Here is a 21543-nt window from a genome sequence, read left to right as displayed (position 1 = left end):
AAAATAGGGTTGACTGAGTATTTCTCCAGTTGGCTTCATGAACCTGAGAGAGCAGGGCCCAAAAATGAGGCTAACCTCTCATTCGACAGCTAACTTTATTCAGAGCATCAGACAATTTATACCCTGAAGGTTAAGAAGAGTCACACGAGTAACGACAAGCCACACATGGCAAAACCCATGTCCTCCATAGAGGCACACGAATCACAACAGCTGAAGTCACTCCTATATGGTTGACCTGGAAGGAACACAGTAAATACATTCCAAGAATTCTGTGTTCTGAAGAAACTGAAGTCAGACTCTTGTTTTCTTGGAGTTGTTTCACAAGCACTAAGAATTTTCACATGACTCTATTCTTGGACTGTATTTAAAAAAAAAAAAAAGACTTATTTACTTATTTTATGTATATGAGTACACTATCACTCTCATCAGATACATCAGAAGAGGGCATCAGATCCCATTACAAATGGTTGTGTGCCACCTTGTGGTTGCTGGGAATTGAACTTAGGTCCTCTAGAAGAGCCCTGGACTGCAATTGATGGAGGCACATTTGAACCTGTTGGAAACACCCAATCCACCTTCAATATCTATAGTACAGTAAGTACTTCAATAAGCTACAGTGGCCACTAAATGCGACACATTTTCGTTGTCACCACAAGTTGTGTATTCTCCCTATGTGCTGTACCACTTTATAAAGCCAGTGCCTCCATGGCCTATCCTCTTTTCTCCTCCACCCTCAGACACAGCCTCCATATACCTTCCCCCAATAAACCTCTCACGGGTCTGTTACATGGCCCGAATCCACCAAGGCACCCTTCCTTCTGCCACAAAACCCTAACACTAATGAAACTCTAATGTTGGTGCCATGTGATTTGGTAGGTTATCTTGGTGCCTTCGTGTTTTCCCCTTGGGAGTCTAAGCCACAGTAAGACCCTATCCCTTATCTCTGGTCCACCTGCAACAGACTAACTTTCCAGCCCACTGGGCACCCCATCCTATAATAACAATTGATAAATTAAAGCTTCAGTGTTTGTTGGGCATTGGGCGTCCCTCTAGCATTCTCCAAGGAGCAGCTATCCCAAGCCAGTCGTCAAGGCTACAGTTGAGCCTCTTTGCTGACTACACTTCTGATCCTTTTCCTTGTGTGAGGTTTCATTTTTGAGCTTGGTTTTCACCTTTTAGTTTCATCTCAGAGTCCTGGTATATCCCTAATCCCACAGGCAGAAGTCTTAGCATTGGCCCTTAAGATGTACCATGAGAAAGATGAAAAAGCTGTAACCAGAAATACCAAATGCTGGCCAAGGCCATTCAACCAACTTTAGCAACTATCTGGATGCCCTTGCCTCCAAGGCTTTAGGACCACTGGATTCCTCAGCCCCATAGGCCACCCCAGGCCAGCATCAACAGGTACATCAGACCCAGATTGCCCTCCAGCTGATTTCTTAGACCAAACCACAGTCATCTACAAGGCTACAGTCTTACCACCTAAGATCCAACTGTTTACCCCTCAGGTAATATACTTGGGACCATTACCCCAACCTACAAAATCATTATCTTAGATAGAAAAAAACCAATCTTGTCCCAAGTGTCCCTTCTCCCAAAATGAGATTTAAAAAAAAAAATCATTCCTAGGATTTTCATATCCTGTACCATCCCTGGTCCTCAAGAAAGACAGAACGAACTAAAAACCCACTTAAAAACCCACCCCTGTCAAACTCTCACAAGACCCTTACTTATCTCAATTGAGTAAGTTCCCGCTGTTCAGGCTACAGGCGCTCCCCAACAGACCTCTTCCATCTTGCTTGCATGAGCTCATGCATAGACCACCAGTTTTGACCTCCCCCACCCCCCAGTCTTCATCCAAATCCTTGCCTTTCTCTGATCTCTTCCTCACCACCCCCTTAACTCTGTCACCTCCACTCCCTCCTATGGAACTTCACTGACCACGACCCACCCTTTTACCACCTTGCCTCTCAGCTTCTGTAGTTCCACTTCTGGCTAATTGTTGTTAGCTGAAAAATGTCAGACCAGAACATGGCTTTCATGCTTTAAAAGCTCATCCTAACTCAGCTCGAGGCTACACTGGGATCCCAAACACCCAGTATAGTCGCCAGCTGGCTAACAAAGTCTTTCTATTGGCTTAAACCCATTATCTCAGCAGCAGACTCTGGCAAATACCCCACACAACACAACAGTGATCATATTTCTAATTTACTCTTTCAAAACTACATTTCAAAGAAAAAAGAAAACCAGCATTCATACAAAAAGTTAAGACAAATATTTATACATTACTAATAGCCAAAAAGTAGAAGTGATAGATTCTAACAATAAGTACTACAATGTTCAGTAGCCTCCTTTATCTGCGTATGTGCATACACGCGTGTGCAAGCAAGCACCTGAAATTTAGTCTTGAAGCCAACCAGCTTTGGCTACCTAGTAAGATTCTGCCATAAAAAATAAATAACGAGACTTTAATCCCAGCACTCAGTAGGCACAGGCAGGTGGATATCCATGAGTTTGAGGCCAAGCTGGTCTATGTAACATGTTCCTGGGCTACATGGTGAAACCCTGGCTTAAAAAAAAAAAAAAAAAAAAAAAGGATATAAAAATCTTAAAGTGCAAGACTAGACTAGTTGTACAACTTAGCTCCTAAAGTCTAAACAGAAGCTAAATGCTAAGCATTCAAACTTGGCTCACAGTTTCTGAAAACCTGAGCCAAACTAAATTTCAGCTGCAACACTCTTTCCTGGTGAAAGGTTGTTCTCAGCCATCTCTACAGAGTCCTCCAACTCCAGCACAAGCAGAGGCTGAGGACTTGGCACAAGGCTTCCTGCTGGGCTTCAAGCCTAAGGGTTTTCTCACCTCAAAGTATTGGTGGAGATGGCAACAATGCCTTCGGGACACTGTTCAGAGGCAAAGCCCGATGCAAACTCCAGGGTCTCATACGACAGAGGGGTGAGATGGAAGCGAGACTGGTAAGAGTAGCTCAGCCACGAGCGACTGGACATAGCCAGAACCTGGGGAGAAGAGCTCCAGTCAGACTACACAAGCTCAGACATGGGAGACTGACCAAACACACAACCCAACTTTTTTCTCTAATTTTACAAGTCTACAAAGCCATTTTAAACAAAGGAAGCCCAAAGAGACAGTACATGGCTTATTGTATAAAATAGGGAAAAAGTAAATAAAAGAAAAAAAATAAAAGGTTATCAGTCACATCTCTCTGGATTTACTTGTTTCCTTGAGTATAAATTAGAGATTCTATTACAAGGTTAGACAGCTGTAGAAGTGAACAAGGTAACATTTAAGAACTAGCACAGCAGAAGTTTTCAGCTTTTTCCATTCCAGATAGCTAAGCCTAAAGAGAGACTCAAAGGATCAATATTCAGACTTCCTATAACCTCATAATGCCACAGTGCCATGATGACATGGACCATCCCTTAGAAAACTCTAAAGAACCCAGAATTTCCTATGTAAGTGAAACCAACCAGAGAGCTAAAATCAATCTACAAAGTAAATTAGTCAGAAGTTCGAAGTGGTACAACATCCAAATGTCTTTTACTACTTACAGCCTCCTGGCCTTGCATCCGGACCCGGAAGAGTTTCACGGGACGGGACCCCAGATACCTAGTGCGGGTATCAGACAGGTCCCCAGTAACAGGGTCTAGGACAGTTCTCAGCAATACACCGTTCTAGTGGAAAAGATAAGAGGTAAAGCCTCCTTTTTATGACAGGAACTTTTATGTGAGATGCTCCTTTGACTACTTTAGCAGATGACAAAGATATGACTTGGTAGCAAAAGCATAAAACAGACGACAGTGGCCCAACAATCAAGAATTCACACATTCTCTCCTAGTTACTAAGCATTTACCAGGCAAAAACCACTTCTCATTATACATACATTTCCTGCACACTAAGAAAAGTTTCAGATAGGGCATGTCTTTAAGCCCAGTACTCATGAAGCAGAGGCAGGAGAATCTCTGAGAGTTTGAGGCCAGCTTAGTCTGGAGAGCTAGTTTTAGGACAGCCAGGGTTCCCTATCTCCCCAAAATCATTTAAGTTAAATACTTTTTATAATTTAAAAGCAGATCTCCTCCTCAAAAACAAAACAAACAACAAAAAACCCAGACCCACAGTTAAAGGCTGAGATACACTGAATATGGTATCTCTAAGACACATTTTCCCTAAAAGAAACAAGGTTCCTAGGGACAACTGACTCAAGGCTGAAGCAAGAACATTCCCAATGCAAACAGATACCTAATTGTGCAGAAAGGCAGACAAGAGAACTGGGGCAAAGAAACAAACTTCAAGGGGAACCACAATTAAAAATGAAGCAAACAAACAAAAATCTAGAAGACAGCAATCTGGAGAAAATAGCCACACATTTATATAGTTAAAAATAAAAATCTACCCCCAGCCAACAAAACCCCTACTTCATCAGACTCCACCAGGATGGCTGACTGTTGCTGTCCTAACACTTAACTGTAAAGTTAGTGACTGAAGAAGCTGGTGGGGAGAGCCATTATCCTTCTGCTGTATAAAGTCTGTTTAGAGCAAAGGAACAAGCCTTAATGTATCTCAGAGACTTCTATGAGATGGGACAGAGTGAATAGTACCACTTCCACTACTCTTCCCGGTACCCAAACAGTTACAAATAAATGCCATGAACTTCTATAGTCTGCACTAACTGTAATTTTTCAGGAGGAAATTAAACATGCACAAAGTAGTGTTACTAATCTTGGTGGGCATGACATTGCTAGTTCCTTAAAGCAAAACACTGTAGGAAATAACATTACTAAGTATAGGTGGGATGACTTATTGCCCTAGATTTGCTTTAAAATACTCCAAGAAAAAGGGGAAATGAAGACTTATCTGTGTGTCTCATGCCCGAGTATTTTTAAATATAAAACTAAAACTTAAAAACCACAAGTCTGTCATCTAACTGATATCTCTGTAGTTACTGATTCAGGAAGTAAAAAGTACAGTGTAAGAGCACTGATGCTATTTTATGCTAGGTTCCTGCTTTTTGTGCCAGGACAAGCTCAGCTGCTTTGGCTACAGAAATATCCAGGCTTCACTAGAACTAATGTGGTCAATTATGAACTGTGAGGAATTCATTTTGAAAGGCTGGAATGCTATGGAAACTGCAGGTTACTACTGAAGACTCATTTAATTCCAATACAAAACATCACAAAACATTTTTACCAGATATGAAGACTCTGTGCATGCTATTTCCAGGCCTGCTTAATATGTTCTAAGTGTTGAGAAAAATTAATCTATGACAACACTGTAAGATGATTTTCCTAAGGTGGCTGTCTAAAACTATGGGAAAATGGCTATCCTGGATAAAGGAACAAGCTGATATCAAAGAAGGTGCGACACCAATGTGAGCCCCTGGACCTCTTACCTGTAGTCCAATGTTCAGGTACAGGAAGCCAATAGAGCCCCTCTCACCCAGCTCATCTTGTTTCTCAGTCCCACCCATTTCCACAATACACAGTGACTCAGGCTGGGCTGGGAGAGCCTGCATACTCAGAGGCTGTAAACAGTCCTAAGGAACAGAGGTGGGGGAAAAGAGTAGTAAGAGACAATTCTGGAAAAACACATACTCACAGACATCTGTTAGGATTAAAGGAGGAGGGCTGGAGAGATGGCTCAGTGGTTAAGAGCACTGATTGCACTTCCAGAGGTTCTGAGTTCAAATCCCAGCAACCACATGGTGGCTTACAACCATCTGTAATGAGATCTGATGCCCTCTTCTGGTGTGTCTGAAAACAGCTACAGTGTACTCATATATAATAAATAAATAAATCTTTAAAAAAAAAAAGGATTAAAGGAGGATCTTTCTTGGGGAAAATGAAAACCCCAGAAGAAAACTGAGACAGTAGATATTCATTAAATCTAAATACCGGAGTAAGTATCGGGGAGCTCTTGTTTATTTTTGTCCAAGTGGACAATGGTTAAACATCCTTAAACTACAGCCCAGGATCCTGAGGTGTGCTACGGGAATCACAGGCAGCAGCAGTGTACAGCTCATCAAACTGGGTGCCTAGGATCTCACTGCTGGACAAGAAATAGGGGGAGAGAAGAAGAGAAAGACAATAGGCACAGATTTAGGGAGCCAGGTGCTTAGGTCCCACCCATTGCACTCACTGATGGGTCAAGGGAGATGATTCTGACAGTGTTGTCCACCAGCCCCACAGCCAGGAACCGAGATCGCTGTTCTCCAGGAGGCACATTGGCCAGACTCATGCACACCACATCTGCCGACATCTCTTTCCGCTCTGTGTACTCATTCAACTGTCCCGACTACAAGAAGAAAAACAAAATAGGTCTATGTGGTGTAATTCACTCTGTAGCTCTGGACTAGGAAAGGAAGACGGGCTGCTAAGACACCCCCCCCATTTTTTTGCCTCTTCTCACCCCTCTTTTTGCTTTTGAGACAGGGTTTCATGAAACTATTACTAGCTATGTTCAAGGATGAACTTGAGACCATGCTGTCTCCACTGAGGAGAGGGATCACAAAGGGGTCTGAACACACCCTGTTGATACAGTGCTGGAGATTTACCAACTGAGCTACACTCCTAACATCTGTTTTGCATCTTAGTCCACCTTTAGTAAGTCACTGACCAAGAATCTCACCATTTCAGGTCCCATAATCAACTTCACAGGTTAATACCCCAGAGGGAAAGAAAAAAAAAAAAAGCAGGGTATGACATAAATATAAACTAACCTAGACCAAGAAACAAATATATAAAACCATTTATCTGTTCTCATTATGAGAACCGTGAACAAAGCCAGCTATGATAAGGCATGACTATAATTCTAGCATGTAGGAAACAGGAAAAGGAGAGACAGAAGAACAGGTTCGAGGCCAATTTAGTCTACATGAAACCATCTAAAAAACAAAACCCTTTCCAAAAACGCCAAAGTAAACTCAAACATGGTCAAAACAACAACAACAAAACCTCAAGCCTATGAGAGACTTTTGAGAAGGTAAGTTCTGGATATGTTTTCATGTAAAATAGCAAAATCAGGCACAGTAACTCATGACTAATCACAGCACTTGTGAAGCTGAGACAGGAGGACTGCTTTGAGTTTGACTCCAGCCTAGAATCCTACATTAGACCCCATCTCAAACCAAACAAACAAACAACCCCCCCAAAACAAAAACAAGAAAAAAAAACAGAAGAAATTAAAATAAATCTTTGCCAAATATTCACTTGAGACTGAGGTACAAAAGAAACGCACTATTTGACCTTCAAAAGAGATGTCACAACTGTAATTTGAATTTGATTTCCTAGCTTTTGTCGTTAATCTTTAAAAAAGGGCCAAACTGTCTTATCTGTGGACACTTTCATTCTTAATTCTTTCTTGTGAATACATGTATTCATAAGACACATATACTGATAACAACACCAACAATGCACAATCAGAATCCCACCCCAAGAACCATCATGGAAGATAACACATGGCCAGCACAACAAAACAAATGACATACAGGATCCATCTCGAAATAGACCAGCTCTCCCCCGGTCAGGGCGATCACCACTTGTCGCTGGTTCACTGCACACTTCACAATCGTTTTCTTGCCAGGAGTCTTCCACTCATTGACTCTCTTGTCTGCTCGGATGTGTCGAATGCCATCTGGATACACCTACAAGTCAGTCAAAGAAGACAATCTAATTAGCACTCTGTCACCCACAATGATCCTCACACCCAGAACCATGCAAATGAGGCACTGCTTATAGTTAGGAGAGCCAAGACAGATCAATTTTTAAAGAACGTTTTAAATGTTCATGTTTTGCCACATCAGTTCAGAAAGGTCCCAAGCCCAAGTGTTAATGATAAAGATGAGAAAAGCAGTGATGGATTTGACAACAGAAATGACCAACTGAGAGGACATGTTAGGCTTTCCTGATTGCTTAGTTAGTAAAAATCCGAAAGGAATAATTCTCAGTACCCTTTTTTATGCTGATACAACATTAGACCCTCCCTGAGGTTTTCTGGAAGGTGAGAATGAAGAAACACGAATTCAAGCCCACCACAGTATGATGGTCAAAGGCCGGCCACGGCATGCTGAGGAGGTAAGCAAGCTCACCTGCACCAATGCGTCATCTCCTAATAAGGAGCAGGACAAGGTTGGAGTGGTGCCCAAGAACCCAGAGTCTGTCACTTCTTCCACAGTCTCTCCGATAGACAGCACAAGCGTGGCATTCACGAAAGACACGATGATGTAGGCATCAAACTCATCTGGAAAAAGAAAACAAAGGAGGTGTTAGGAAAGAATTCAATTTTACTAGCATTAGGCAGTTGAGACACAGGACAGTTTCAGAAACCTTCCACAACACTTCTATGTGCAGTCACTACACACATGCACACACAGAACAGGATGGTTCAAAAGACGATTGAGAGTCCTAGCAACCTACAAATAAATGCCCAAACACACTGAGTATAAATGTTTGAAAATTAGTATTTTCCTCAGGTATTTGGTTAAGAGAAAATCTGTTTGCCAACTGCTGACTGATAAGGTATCATGTAGCCCAGGTTGGACTCAAACTCAACATACAGCCAAAGATAACTTTGAACTTCTGACCCCTGTGACTCTACTTTCCTTAGTACTAGATTTATAGGTGTACCACCATGCCCAGCTTATAAAGTACTGGAGATGAAACTGAGTTTCCTGCACAATAGGCAACTGAGTTAATCCTGCCTAATTCCAATCCACTTAAGGAACATTTGAAGAGAAAAAGACCAGCAGGTGTGTTGTGGTGGGGTACTCCGTAAATCTGAGCACTTAGGAGGCAGAAAAAAGTGGATCTCTGAGTTTGAGGGTGCCAAGGCAATGTCTCAAAACAGACAAAAAAGTCTCACCAAAACAACAAAAATCACCCCAAGACCCCCCAAAAGATACCCAAGCACTAATTTCTTCCAAAGGGAGCTAATGCAAAATATACCCTTTAGTGAAGAAAACAGACTACTTGAGTCTTGAATATATTTGGTTATTCTAGGGCTGAAGCCTGGGAATCCTAATTCCACTGAGAAGAGAGCACCAGTTAACCAGGAAATGGGGGAAGGAAGAATGCTGATATGTTCAGTCCTTGACCTCTAGGATTTTTCACTGTTTAAAAATATTAGCAACACAGTGGTTACAAGCAATCTTACTAGAATTTGCTTTTCATAATGTGGTTTAATAAACAAACACTAATGAGTTTCTCAAAGTCCTGAGTTCTATAAAAAGGCAATCTTAAGAGCGAATCTTGCACAACCCCATTGCCAAAGGCCATCTATTTCCCATACCTTCACTCTACAGCATAAACAACTTCAGAGTTGCCTATGTCAACAACGGAGTTGCCTATGGACACATACTGAATAAAGGCACATTTATTGCTTTCATAATTTTTTTTCCCTACTCTGTATCTGTATTTCTACATCAACTTTTATGTGTTATTTTGTGGCCAACCCAGAAATCAGCTAGACAAATGACAGAACAACAGAGTAAGGCACTAAACTAGATTGGCAGCTATAGGGCTCTGCTTGCCCTGACCCCTGTCAGAACTGAACACCACAGGACTAACCTACTTACTCCACACACATCAAGGACCATTTTTAGTTTGTATTACTCCAAAATTATTATTATAACTACTTTAATCAGCATTCTTGATAGGAGGGGTGAAGCCATACCACTGCTGTAGCCTACACAGGACTCTGACCCATTAGCAGGACATACAGTTTGGTGAGTTGTAATCAGTATTTTACAATAGAAATAATGGTTTGAAATTGTTTCACACAGTAAGGGTTAAGTGCTGTTTAACAAAACTTCTGGTTAATAATACACATAATCAACATGGGTGGCAGAAAGCAAGAATCAAAGATCTTTCCCAACACGCACGTTCTAATGATAGATGGATAGACAGGTAACCCATAAAGTATATATACAATTTTCTAAACCTTAAAGAGCAGTGCTAGACCAGATAGTTGGTTTTTGATTGTACTGTTAGCAAATGGTTTGGAGACATCATTTACAATGGCTTTACATGTCAAGTCCTGCTTGCTATCATAAAACAACTTAAGGCCCGGTGACATGGCTCAGAGCATAAAGGTGCTCGCTGTTCAGGCCTGGTGATCCAAGTTCCACCCACAAGAGTCACATAAAGAAAGATGGATGGAGAGAACCAACTCCACAAAGTTGTCCTCTGAACTCCATGCACGCTGTGGCACACATGTCCACACATACATTCTAACAACTAAATATTTTAATAAGGAAATTAAGATATGGTTGCCCCTAAATGGATCTCTACTAGCTTACAAAAAGACCTAAATTAATCTCAACATGACATCAAACTTAAAACTTTACTCCAGCTCTGAACTTCTGACCTGGGAATTGATGGCATGTAGTTATAAATTATGACTGCTTATTTTTATGAGAACACTACATCATCTCCCATGTTCCCAGTTACTGAAACTTGGTACCTTTAAAGCTGTGTAACCTTAAATTACAGCCAGTTAATAAAGGACTTTAACCAGCTCCAATTCCCAGTGTCTTCCCTCACTAGAGAGGAAGGGGGTCTCAACAGTTTCTGACTTAACATAGTAAGAGAATGGGGTGGTGGAGAAGGGTGCCCATGTTTACACCTTCCCTTTAGCCATAAGAGCAGACTACTCAGATATAAAGGAAATGCTCAATTATCAGCAGTCACACTTTGACTAATTCCACAAGGAAGAGAGCAATGACGACTGCTTTATAAACCCCCTTTAATCACAGCTCCCCTGAATACCAACCACACTCTAACTTCTACCACTGCCATTCCCCAGCAATCAAGTCCTAAAACACATTAATTACTCTTACAGAGATTACAGGCCTTAAAAGTTGACATTCAATACAAAAAATCAAGCTTCAGGCATTGTTATTACTGGGAATTATAAATATTCACAATGTCTTTTTCTAGAGGTTGCAACATCTTATAAAAATATTACTTCCTGTCTCAGTGAGGACTCTCTCAGGGTAAGAGAACACCTCTTTAGGGCCAAGTTCAGTACATTACATCTTCCTTTTTTTGAGCACTATAGAACCACGCATGACTTTACTTTTCTTACCTTACTAAATTATTCTACAAATAGCCCTCTCCAAACAGTATCATGGGCCCCAGTGCAGATGACCAAGCCTCCTACGTTTCATTCACACTTGTATTCAGAGTACCTGGCTCTTACCTCACCTTAGTTTAGTACATTACATACTCAAATGTTTTCTCCAGGACCTAATCTTTCAGTCAGTACACCTGGAATGGGTAATTCCAAAGGAGAATGGAGCTGTGGCTTGCTAGTTACATGTTCTTTCAGTTTCATAAAAGCCAACTAAGTCTACTGTCCAGAGGCTAATTCCTGCCTTAGACTAGCTGATATGCTAGCAGACCGGTAAGCGTCACTATGATGCACATTGACATCCAGCTGCAAAGTTCCCTCTGAGAGACACCATTAGGGCAGCCTCAGTATTCTGTGAAGGTCATCCCTCTCCCTAGAAGATCCCACAGTAGACCCTAGCAGTAGGTACACACCTGTGATAATCAGCACCTTCACCAGCCACCTGTGGAAGAGAAAAAGAGGCTTGGTATTGGTAGTATGCATCACCAAGTACCAGCCAAGGTTAGTATTTGCCTGAAGACGGAGGCATGTGTGGATAGAGGAATGCCCACTCAATGGGATCGTAGGGTATCTGAAAAGAAAATGACCAGAAAACCTAACATGTTTTTGTGGATAACTGACCAAAGTACAGTAAAAAGTAAAACTGATCAAGAAACATTTGCTACCTAGGTTTTGTTTGATATTTAACAGAGAACAGTTTTAACTACTAGTTCCACCACACTAGAAACAGCCTGCCTATCTATCACTGAACGCTATACCTCCCTTCCCCTTTAACTAAGTCTGTTTTCTCTCCTACAGTCCCTTCTAGCAGCATGTGTATGTATGCCTTTCACCACATCAGTGCACACGGGTTGGATACCTGTCTTTTTTTCATTTTTATTTTTTGATGGTTCTATAGGATCTGGCCCCAGTGGCCAAGTGTTCTACCACTGAGTTACTGCAGTCTCCTCTATGTGACAAAAGCTCTTAGGCAGAAATTCTGTGCTAATTACTCTAAATGGACAGTGGGCACTTAAATGAGTACAGGATGACAGCACACAAGAAACCAATATACTGTAAGCTCCCACCGCAGTGTGTCAAGTGAGTGTCAACTAGGACTCAGAAGACGGTTTTCTGCCCCTATTGTTTAGATGCATCAGCTTTAGAGTTCCTACCTGAAATATTTTGCTTTCTTCATAAAAATGAAGAATAACTTCTGGCAAACCTAAATAGGCTCTAAAATTTTCAAGAACTATCTAAAAATTAGAAGCTGGGCATGGTGACATGTGTCACCACTGTACTCAGGAAGGATGTGAATACATGGCCATTGCGGACATACCAAGATCCAGGTGAGCCCGAGTACAAAGCGAGACCTACCTTTAAAAACAATACTCTCTCATGCATCTTTCTAGTTTAATTAATCTAGGTAACATTTACTAGAACTTTATTACCAAAGTCCACCAAAATTAAGATCAACATTAACTAGCTCCTTATGTAGAAATTATATTCAATGTATAAATCTCTTCAAATCGAATATCCAATCATTTTCTCAGCTAAAACGAGCCCAATTTCCTGTTGAAGTTCCCCTTGCAAGTCATTTGACTCCAACTAATGAGAACAAAGTCCACAGAGAAGTATGTAGTCCTCTAGTAAATTCCCCTCCTACACACTTCCCAGCTCCCCTCAGCTCATTCCATTCAACTAGAACATCAGACCTCAGGCAGAATTACAACTGTTTTCTAGCCAAAGCTTTGTTTGCTGGCCAGATCTCATTTTCTAGCTCCACATTCCTGAGAGAAAAGATGAAAATGAGGTCTTAGAACAAACCTTCGGCTCCAAAGTGGACCATGGGAAATACTCAGCCTCCATCTCCTTTACAACTTCTTTTTTACTCACTCTAAAACTGACTCCTCTCACTCAACCTATGCTTAAACGTAAGCAGAACTGACAATTGATGAACAGGTTTTAAAATCCTGACTTTCATTGTGAGTTTTAGCACAATGAAAACATAGTTCAAGTACAATGAGAAAACAACTTTTGCTTAGAACATACACAGATGAAAGCAGAGGTTTATAAATCACACAGGCAGCTCAACAATTCTGAAATGTTTATGCAACTAACAGTCAATTTATACCCTCTCTATCCACTTTCAGAAAAAGCAGTGGTAAACGAAGGTACTCTGATCAGGAGAAACCTCAAAAACTGTGGTGTTATGCCAGAAGTTTCTGGCATGTGGCACTAGATGAAACCATACATAGTAAGAATGCAGTTTCTAAGTTTCATGGCAATGGCTCCCAAGCCCCATCTTAACTATAAGAAAAGGGACACTTACCTTCAATGTGACGACGGACCGTCCAGACAGCATTAGGGTTACCAGGGAGCTCTGAAACAGCCATTTCCGACACCTAATGGGAGAAGAGGCAAGCCACAGATCCAGTGAGCATGAAATTCTACCACTTCCATGCTAAGTGAAGTAGTAATACCCCAAAGGCAAAGGCCTCACACTGTACAATACAGAAAAAGAAATGGACCACTCAATGAAAAAGAACCTAAAATCCAGACCAGAGGTACTGGCAGTCAATGTGACAGACTTCAGGAAAGTCACGGAACATACAGAAGGGTACAGATGTTACAGCCAAACCTATACACTTCTTTGGAATGCCTATATCCAAAAAAGGAAAAAAAAAAAAAAAAAAGCACTGCTGGAACTGGCTGCATAGATCTACAGCAGCCCATTATTGCTCTCTCCAAATTCCACAAGACAAAAGCACATCTTTTCACAAATTCAAATGGCACACATGCTAGGAAGAATATTGCTTTACCCCTGGGCTGACAATCACCTTAAAAGTAGCTCACAAAAATAAATCAGGGTTTTGCTGTTGTTTAATTACACTTTGATACTCCTTAAAAAAAAAAAGATTTATTTAATGTACATGAGTACACCACAACTGTCCTCAGACACACCAGAAGAGGGCATCAGATCCCATTACAGATGGTTGTGAGCCGCCATCTGGTTGCTGGGAATTTAACTCAGGACCTCTGGAAGAGCAGCCAGTGCTCTTAAGCACTGAGCCATCTATCCAGCCCCATTTTGATATTCCTTAAGGACAATCAGTATTGGATTAGACACGTTCTCTGTATTTATCATCTTTGGAATTTTTTTGTTAATATGAAACTGCTCTAAGATAGATTTGTTAACTATTGTTAAACAACCCAGAGACAGAGTAGAGAGCTTAAAGCACAATACCATTTAACTATATATTATAGGAAGAGTGAATAAACTCAAGGCACTATCCTTTAGAGTTTCCAAGGATACAGTACAACACAAAAACTTCATCAGTAAAACTGTTAAGTATGGCCCGGCAGTGGTGGCGCATTTCTGAGTTCGAGGCCAGCCTGGTCTACAGAGGGAGTTCCAGGACAGCCAGGGCTACACAGAGAAACCCTGTCTCGAAAAACCAAAAACAAAAACAAAAAAAAAAAAAAAAACTGTTAAGTATGCCAAGTAGAAAACTTTGTTTTTATTCAAGTAAGACAATAGTCTAGGACACAGACATACAAGAAGAAACAAAGCAGTAATTCAACAATTTTGAATTATTTTCGAAATACAACAAGACCTCTGCCTATAAAGTTGTAAGGCATTAAAAAGCAACCACGGGACTGGAGAGATGGCTCAGAGGTTGAGAGCACTGGCTGCTCTGCTCTTCCAGAGATCCCAAGTTCAATTCGCAGCAACCATATCATGGTAGCTCAGAACCATCTGTAATAGGATGCCCTCTTCTGGTCTGTCTGAGCGACAGTGTACTCATATACATAAAAAAATAAAAATTAATCTAAAAAAAAAAAAAAAAAGGCAACTATGGAGTGCTTTATCTTACACTACACAAAGCACTCTTCCTTTTTTTTGTGGATAATCAATGTATATCAAATCTTCACTAGGAGCTAATTTAAGTAAGTAATCAAAAACTCTGGCTCCCTGCCTGCAGGCTGAGACAGTAGAACTGTTCTGACTGGTGCTAGCCTTAGTTTCAGTAAGAAGTTTCCTTTAAAAACAAAAGAAGCTGGGAGTGATGGCACATGCCTTTTTATCCTAGCATTCAGAAGGAAAAGGCAGGTGATCTCTGAGTTCAAGGCCAGCCTGGTCTACAGAGTGAGTTCCAGAACAGCCAAGGGTTACACAGAGAAAACAGAAACCCTGTCTTGAAAAGCAAACAAACAAGGATGGGGAGGGACCAGAAACAGGGAAAGGGGAATAGAGGAAGAGAAGGGAAAGAGGAAGAGCAAACAGGCACCCATGCTGGTTTAAAATTTGATCAAGGACACTCAGAACTTAGTGAAATGATGAACATGTTGGCTGGCAGTGAAAACAGTATTAACAAACATGTTCTATAGACTCTATCTGCATTTTCAAAATAACACCTATGTTGAACAAACTAGACTTGAACTCAAAAATCCTCCTACTTCTGCCTAATGTGGCTTAAGTTACATTGTGTCCACTTTTATAACTAGAGCATGCTATAACTTAAGCTATCTCAACCAGACAACCACCATTAACTAAATTTTATAGAACAAAAGCTTAAAAGCAGCTAGTTAGTAAAGCCAGACTAAAAACCAAGGTCCATCTTGGCTATATTACAGCAAAAATTGATTAAAAACAGAGACAATAGTTTGCCAATCACAAATAGTCACAGATAATGTAAATGTTTGTACAGGTAATGTAAACTTCATAAGCTTCAGGGACAAGATAAAGTACGTTTTTATTCACAGAAATGGTAATTTGTCTTTGATCTCCTCAAAGTAAGCCTGTATAATCTTCTGTGCTGGGCTTCCTTTGGCACCATAAGAGAACCAAAAAATTCCAATCTTACCTCAAGTCCATGCCTTAAGACTCTCAAAGATGACCGGGGTCCCCTACCACAGGCTACATACAGCTGTGGAGTGTCTTCATTGGCCAAATCAGCTATCTACACAGACAACAAGAGAAAAGAGTCTATTATACTACATTTTTAAGCACAATTGCAAGAGGATAAAATGTTCTTTGACTTAAAGTTACATATGGGCTACTACTGACTGGAAAAAAGAGAAAAGGCCCCAGCATTCCACATTTAAAAAGAACCAAAAAAATGGGCTAGAGAGATGGCTCAGCAATTGAGTGCCCACTGCTCTTCCAGAGGTCCTGAGTTCAATTCCCAGCAACCACATAGTGGCTCACAACCATCTGTAATGGGATTCAATGGTCTCTTTTGGTGTGTTCGATGACAGCCAACAGTGTACTCATATACATAAAAATAAATTAAAAAATATTAAAAAACAACCCCCCCCCAAAAAAAAACCACCTTGCTGGGTGGTGGTAGCAAACAAACACCTTTATTCCCAGCACTCCAGAAGCAGTACTAGCAGGAAGATCTGAGTTAGAGACTATCCTGGTCTACAGAGTTCCAAGAGAGCAAAGGCTGCATACAGAAATCATGTTGAAAAACCAACCAACCAACTAAACAAACAAAAAAACCAAAACACTTATGCAATTTACTCAGAAGTCAGAAAGAAACTTTGACATTGTGTGAAATGAAGTGTTAATAAACTAATAACCTGCACCCAAGATTAGTGTTTCCTTGTATCTATAAGTGCCAAGCTATACTGAATAATTATAACATTGCTACCCATAAAAACAATTACTAAGTTTTCAGGCATTCCAAAAGTCATTTACTCTGTAATCAGTACTTCAAAAACCTATCAGCCCCATTGTTATTAGAATATCATTAGTTACATATCCACATACACGCATATGATGCAGTTAGCCAACTCCTAGGTAACTGCACCAGGGCAGTCTAGAACTCAAACATCACCACACATAGCAGCTCTCACCTCTAACTCCAGCAGTAAGGAGGCAGAGGCAGGAGGATAGTGAATTCAAGACTAGATCTGAGCTATACAGAGTAAGACTTGTCTCAAAACAAACACCCCTCATAAATTGATAGTGTCTGAACTTATGTAACTATCAGGTTACCGTAGTGATTTTACAGGTAAGTTGTTTTCAGACTACATCTCAGTTTGAGGAAAACTTTAAATCATTACATTTCAGATTTAATAATAGTGGGCTGGCATAGTAGAGAGGTGATTGAATAAAGCCACACCTGGCAAAACAGGATAGGAGAGAGGCTGTCCAGTTCATCCACCAGCACAAGATTTTTGAGTGGTCTTGGCTGAAAGAAGAATGTGTCTCCTTCCTCTAGAGGCATGGCAGACGAAAACTCAGGTTCTTCATCATCATCTCCAAGATGGGCAATTTGATATAAGTAACTGGGAGAAAAAGCAAGAGAGATTTTCTTTGGCATAAGTTATGCAGAAACAATCACAGATTTCAGTATGGTTGGAAATGGGATGCGACAGCAGTTAGCTGTATAAACTTCAAAGGGAGAGATGAAACAAGGTACTTAAAACGAACAGCGGGTAGAGCAGAGTATGGACTGGGGATAGCTCGGTTGGAAGATTCCTTGACACACAAGCATGGGGACCAATGCTAGATTCCCAGTACCCATGTATAAACCAGGATGCAGCAGTACCCATCCTAATCCCAGAGCTGGGGAGACAGTCCCAGATCCCTGGAGCTTACTAGCTAGCCAGCCTACACAGAATCAGTACATTTCAGGTTCCATGTAAGAGTCTGTCCCAGAACATAAAGTGAAGAGACACTGAGGAAGACCTGACATTGATATCTGACCTACACACCCACCACACTTCCCCTGCACACAATGCATAAATAGTACAAAATTCTAGAAAGCATCTACATTTTAATTATGAGAAAACTGAGCTCAGATAAGTGTTTTGTAGACATGTTAATAGATAATTGGCAAGACCCTGTCATTTATAAGTAGTTTGGAGTTGTGGATACTGTCTTAAATTGGTCATTATAGTTCAGATTTCTTCCATATGGCAATGAAAATACATCAAAGATTGTTAATACTGAGCCTCAGGCCATGCCACCATACTTACAGATATTCAGTGTAGTAATTGAAGCCACTATAGTAAAGGAAGCTAACAATGAAAATTAACACAAAAACAGGGCTGGAGGACCAACTCAGGTTGGGAGTGGTATTTTAAAGCACTTGCTGCTCTGGCAAAGGACCTGAGTTTGGTTCCCAGCATCCATATCTTGACAGCTCACAACCATGGGAACTCCAGTTCTAGACACCTCATCTGACTTTCTACATGTATGTGGTGCATGTACATTCACCCAGTACATATACAAATAAAATACAATTTTAAATAACTCTAAAATCCCATAAAAAAGATAACGCAGTAGAAAAAAAGGGATACAGAAGAATGAACAAAAAGAGAAAATGATAGCAATACTTATTTTCAAAAACTTCAACTGTTCTGTGAAAAGGTCCCCAACTTCCTGTGAAACCACCTCCCTTCTGCTAACTTTTACTATTTATGGTAACCTGGGGTTACAGTGGAAAGATGGGATAAGAATTACTCACTGATTTCCAAATTCTGAGGCCACAAAAAGGAAGCCTGTTTTAAGCACACACATAGCAGCAGCAACAGGCACGGTATCAAAATACTTGAGGCGGATCTCAGTTACCTGGAACAGAAAGACAGGTGCATAGGCAATGCGGCTTAGACACAGAAGCCCGCTCTTATACATCACACGGGGACAAGTGAACAAATGACAGCGCAGCCAGGCTGAGGGTTAAACATGCTCTATGGCTCTTTCTGCTTCAATGTTGGTTACTTTAGATTGAGCCTACATGGCAGAGAAAAATTAAACATCTCAAGTGGCTTTACAAGGTCAGATCCTTGTTAGCCAGAATGAGAAAACCCAAATTCAAATTCAAACCCAAAGACAACCGCTTCTAAAGTATCTAAGTTTCTAACTTTTTTTCCTTTTTTATTCAAAGTAGATTCTGGTCTCACACTATACATCCCAGCCAGTTTCCCCTCCTCCACTTCTCCCAGCTCCCCTCAGCCCCCTTCCCCCCAGATTCACTCTCCCTCCATTTCCTCTTCTGAAAAGTAAGATAAGACAAAAGCCCTCCTTTTGACTTGTTGAGAATCAGTTGCACTTGCTCCCTACTTTAGCCCAGGGAAAAGTTATGATGTATGGTGTAAAGCAGCTTTGAGAGCTAGGTAGTAGTGGCATACACTTGAATCCCAGCACTCAGGGGCAGGGACAAGCAAATCTCTGAGTTCTAGGTCAGCATAGTATACAGAGCTACAATTGCAAGGCTATACAAAGAAACCCTGTCTCAAAAAACCAAAAACAGTAACCAAAAAAAAAGCAGCTTTGCAAATCTTACATGCATAAACAGCGGGTACTTTTAGACTAAGGTTTTAAATTATAGTCAAATTAAAAATCAAAATAGACTACAATGAACAGATACTCCCCCTCCATCCACGGTCTACTTACCATATCCTCATCTGTCTCCAAAGTGATCTTAAAGATATCTCCCTGCTCCGTTTGAGCCAAAAAGAAGAACATGGACTTGGTCTTATGGGTAGCAGAGCAAACAAAAATCATTCCTCTTTCAGGGTCATCCAGGTCATTCTGGCAAGACCAGACACACAGTCAACATCTTAGAGATACATAAGTAACTCAGCATACTGGAATTCATCCTTTACCAAAAGGAACTATACAGACTACTCAAGGACTAACACACAAATATTGCCCACAATAGCTGCGAACAATTAAAACTTGCCCCCAGTAACCAAGAAACACCTGATATTCCACTCTGCAGCCTGATCAGATCAATAAGGCAAAAATCATCTCCAGAGGAGAATGTCAGAGAAGAGACATGAATTAAATAGTCATCATTTCAGGCTGTTTATAAAAATTTAAAAACAAAAAGCACACTCATCCACACTGCCATGGAAACCATCCATCACCACCAGCCTGCGAAGTACCAAGTCCACTCCCCTAGAAGTAAGTCTGGTGCTTGGAGTTTTTAATGTTTTCAACATTTTATAAAATATTTCTGCAAGTAAACTCATTATGAGTTTTAATACCCGGTCACTGCTGCAAACCGAATACAAACTCCTAGCAATTCGATGCTTAGTAACTGTCTGTTCAACAGACTGCTTTCAACGTTTTTAACAAAGATTAAATTTTAAATTTAATGTTAAATAAACCAAGTTTAACCTATAAGGTTTGACCCAGAGATAATATTAACAATACCTAAGTTGAGGGAACAACAATGTAAGAACTGACTCAGTAATGTGTCCACATAGTGAGCAGACTGCAAAGGAAAGAACGTTTACAATCTAAAAAAAAAATCATCACAGTCCGTACCCTCACAATGACGGGAGGTGCCACCTTAATAAAGTGACAACTTGCTTAATATGCGGAGTGATCACCTAGGACACACAAAGCACTGCACTCCAAAAATATTAGTAATTTTCCCTTTAAAAAATACCCAGCTTTAGAAAAACAGCTTTTTTTTTTTTTCAAATAACTAAAACTTGGCAACAGACAAATGTAAGAGACTAAGCTGGTGAGATGGCTCGGCAGCTGACATGCGTGCCAAGGCCAACAAACTGAGTTCAATCGGAGCAAAGGAACAAGCCTTAATGTATCTCAGAGACTTCTATGAGATGGGACAGAGTGAATAGTACCACTTCCACTACTCTTCCCGGTACCCAAACAGTTACAAATAAATGCCATGAACTTCTATAGTCTGCACTAACTGTAACAGAAGGACAAAACTGACTCCTGCAGCTTCTCTCTCGACCCCCATACATGAACTATGGCATACATACACACAAAATAATAAATGTAAAAGAGAGGAAGGTACTATGGTGTAGTCATTAAAAACAAAAACCTAATTCATTTCCTGAACAGTTGTGGCTCTATGGCAGACTTTACCCGTCTCCTGGGAATTGGACATCGGATATCTGGCTGGTCACCAAAGTTCTTGTAGGTGATATAATTCTCAGAGCAGATCAGCACTCCACTTGGACCATCAGACCCTCCAGGAACTGTGAGAGGGGAAAAAAAGCTTAAACTACTGAAGCTGCTTTTATTTTCAACTGTTCTCCTTCCCAATTGATGATGCTGAAAACCAAGTGTTTCTTCTAATGTCCACCTCCAATGCAAGTACTTGGAAAGCAGAGGTGAGAGGATCAAAAGCCAAGTGGTCTTTAGTTATGGTGTGACTTTGAGGCTGGTCTGAGCTATATGAGATCCTGTCTCTAAAAACTTAAAGCTGTGCGCACGGTAGTTCGCATCTGTCATCTTGGCACTTGGGAGAATGGAGGAGCAAGAATACAAGGCCACCTTTAGCTACACAGTAAATCCTGAAGGCAGCCTGAGGAATATGAGAAAATTTCAAAAAGCAAAAACAGGCTCAGTTGGTAAAGTGCTTGCCATCCAAGCACAAAGCCCATTTAAAAGCTGTAAGTGAAAGCACACCCTGAACCTCAGGC

The 21543-nt window shown here is 40.8% G+C and overlaps 1 protein-coding gene and 1 non-coding gene across 4 annotated transcripts in view; both read right to left on the bottom strand.

Annotated features, from left to right (window-relative positions):
* Sf3b3 (splicing factor 3b subunit 3) overlaps positions 1–21543 on the bottom strand; it is a 35966-nt gene that overhangs the window by 7787 nt on the left and 6636 nt on the right. For all 3 annotated transcript variants that reach the window (XM_028768498.1, XM_028768500.1, XM_028768501.1), the window contains exons 6-17: positions 20984–21096; positions 19532–19669; positions 18603–18706; positions 17253–17418; positions 15987–16082; positions 13451–13523; positions 8099–8250; positions 7499–7654; positions 6151–6306; positions 5405–5548; positions 3567–3689; positions 2860–3014 (exon numbers count right to left, since the gene is read on the bottom strand). In XM_028768498.1, coding sequence (XP_028624331.1) covers positions 2860–3014; positions 3567–3689; positions 5405–5548; positions 6151–6306; positions 7499–7654; positions 8099–8250; positions 13451–13523; positions 15987–16082; positions 17253–17418; positions 18603–18706; positions 19532–19669; positions 20984–21096 — 1576 coding nt within the window. The remainder of the gene's footprint in view (positions 1–2859; positions 3015–3566; positions 3690–5404; positions 5549–6150; positions 6307–7498; positions 7655–8098; positions 8251–13450; positions 13524–15986; positions 16083–17252; positions 17419–18602; positions 18707–19531; positions 19670–20983; positions 21097–21543) is intronic.
* Positions 19857–19945, bottom strand: LOC114622322. Its single transcript, XR_003711578.1, has one exon. It is a non-coding gene; the product is annotated as a small nucleolar RNA SNORD111 (small nucleolar RNA).

Source organism: Grammomys surdaster, unplaced genomic scaffold (genome assembly GCF_004785775.1).
Source record: "Grammomys surdaster isolate TR1022 unplaced genomic scaffold, NIH_TR_1.0 187, whole genome shotgun sequence".
Classification (NCBI taxonomy): Eukaryota; Metazoa; Chordata; class Mammalia; order Rodentia; family Muridae; genus Grammomys; species Grammomys surdaster.
This window is presented reverse-complemented; position numbering and strand designations above follow the sequence as displayed.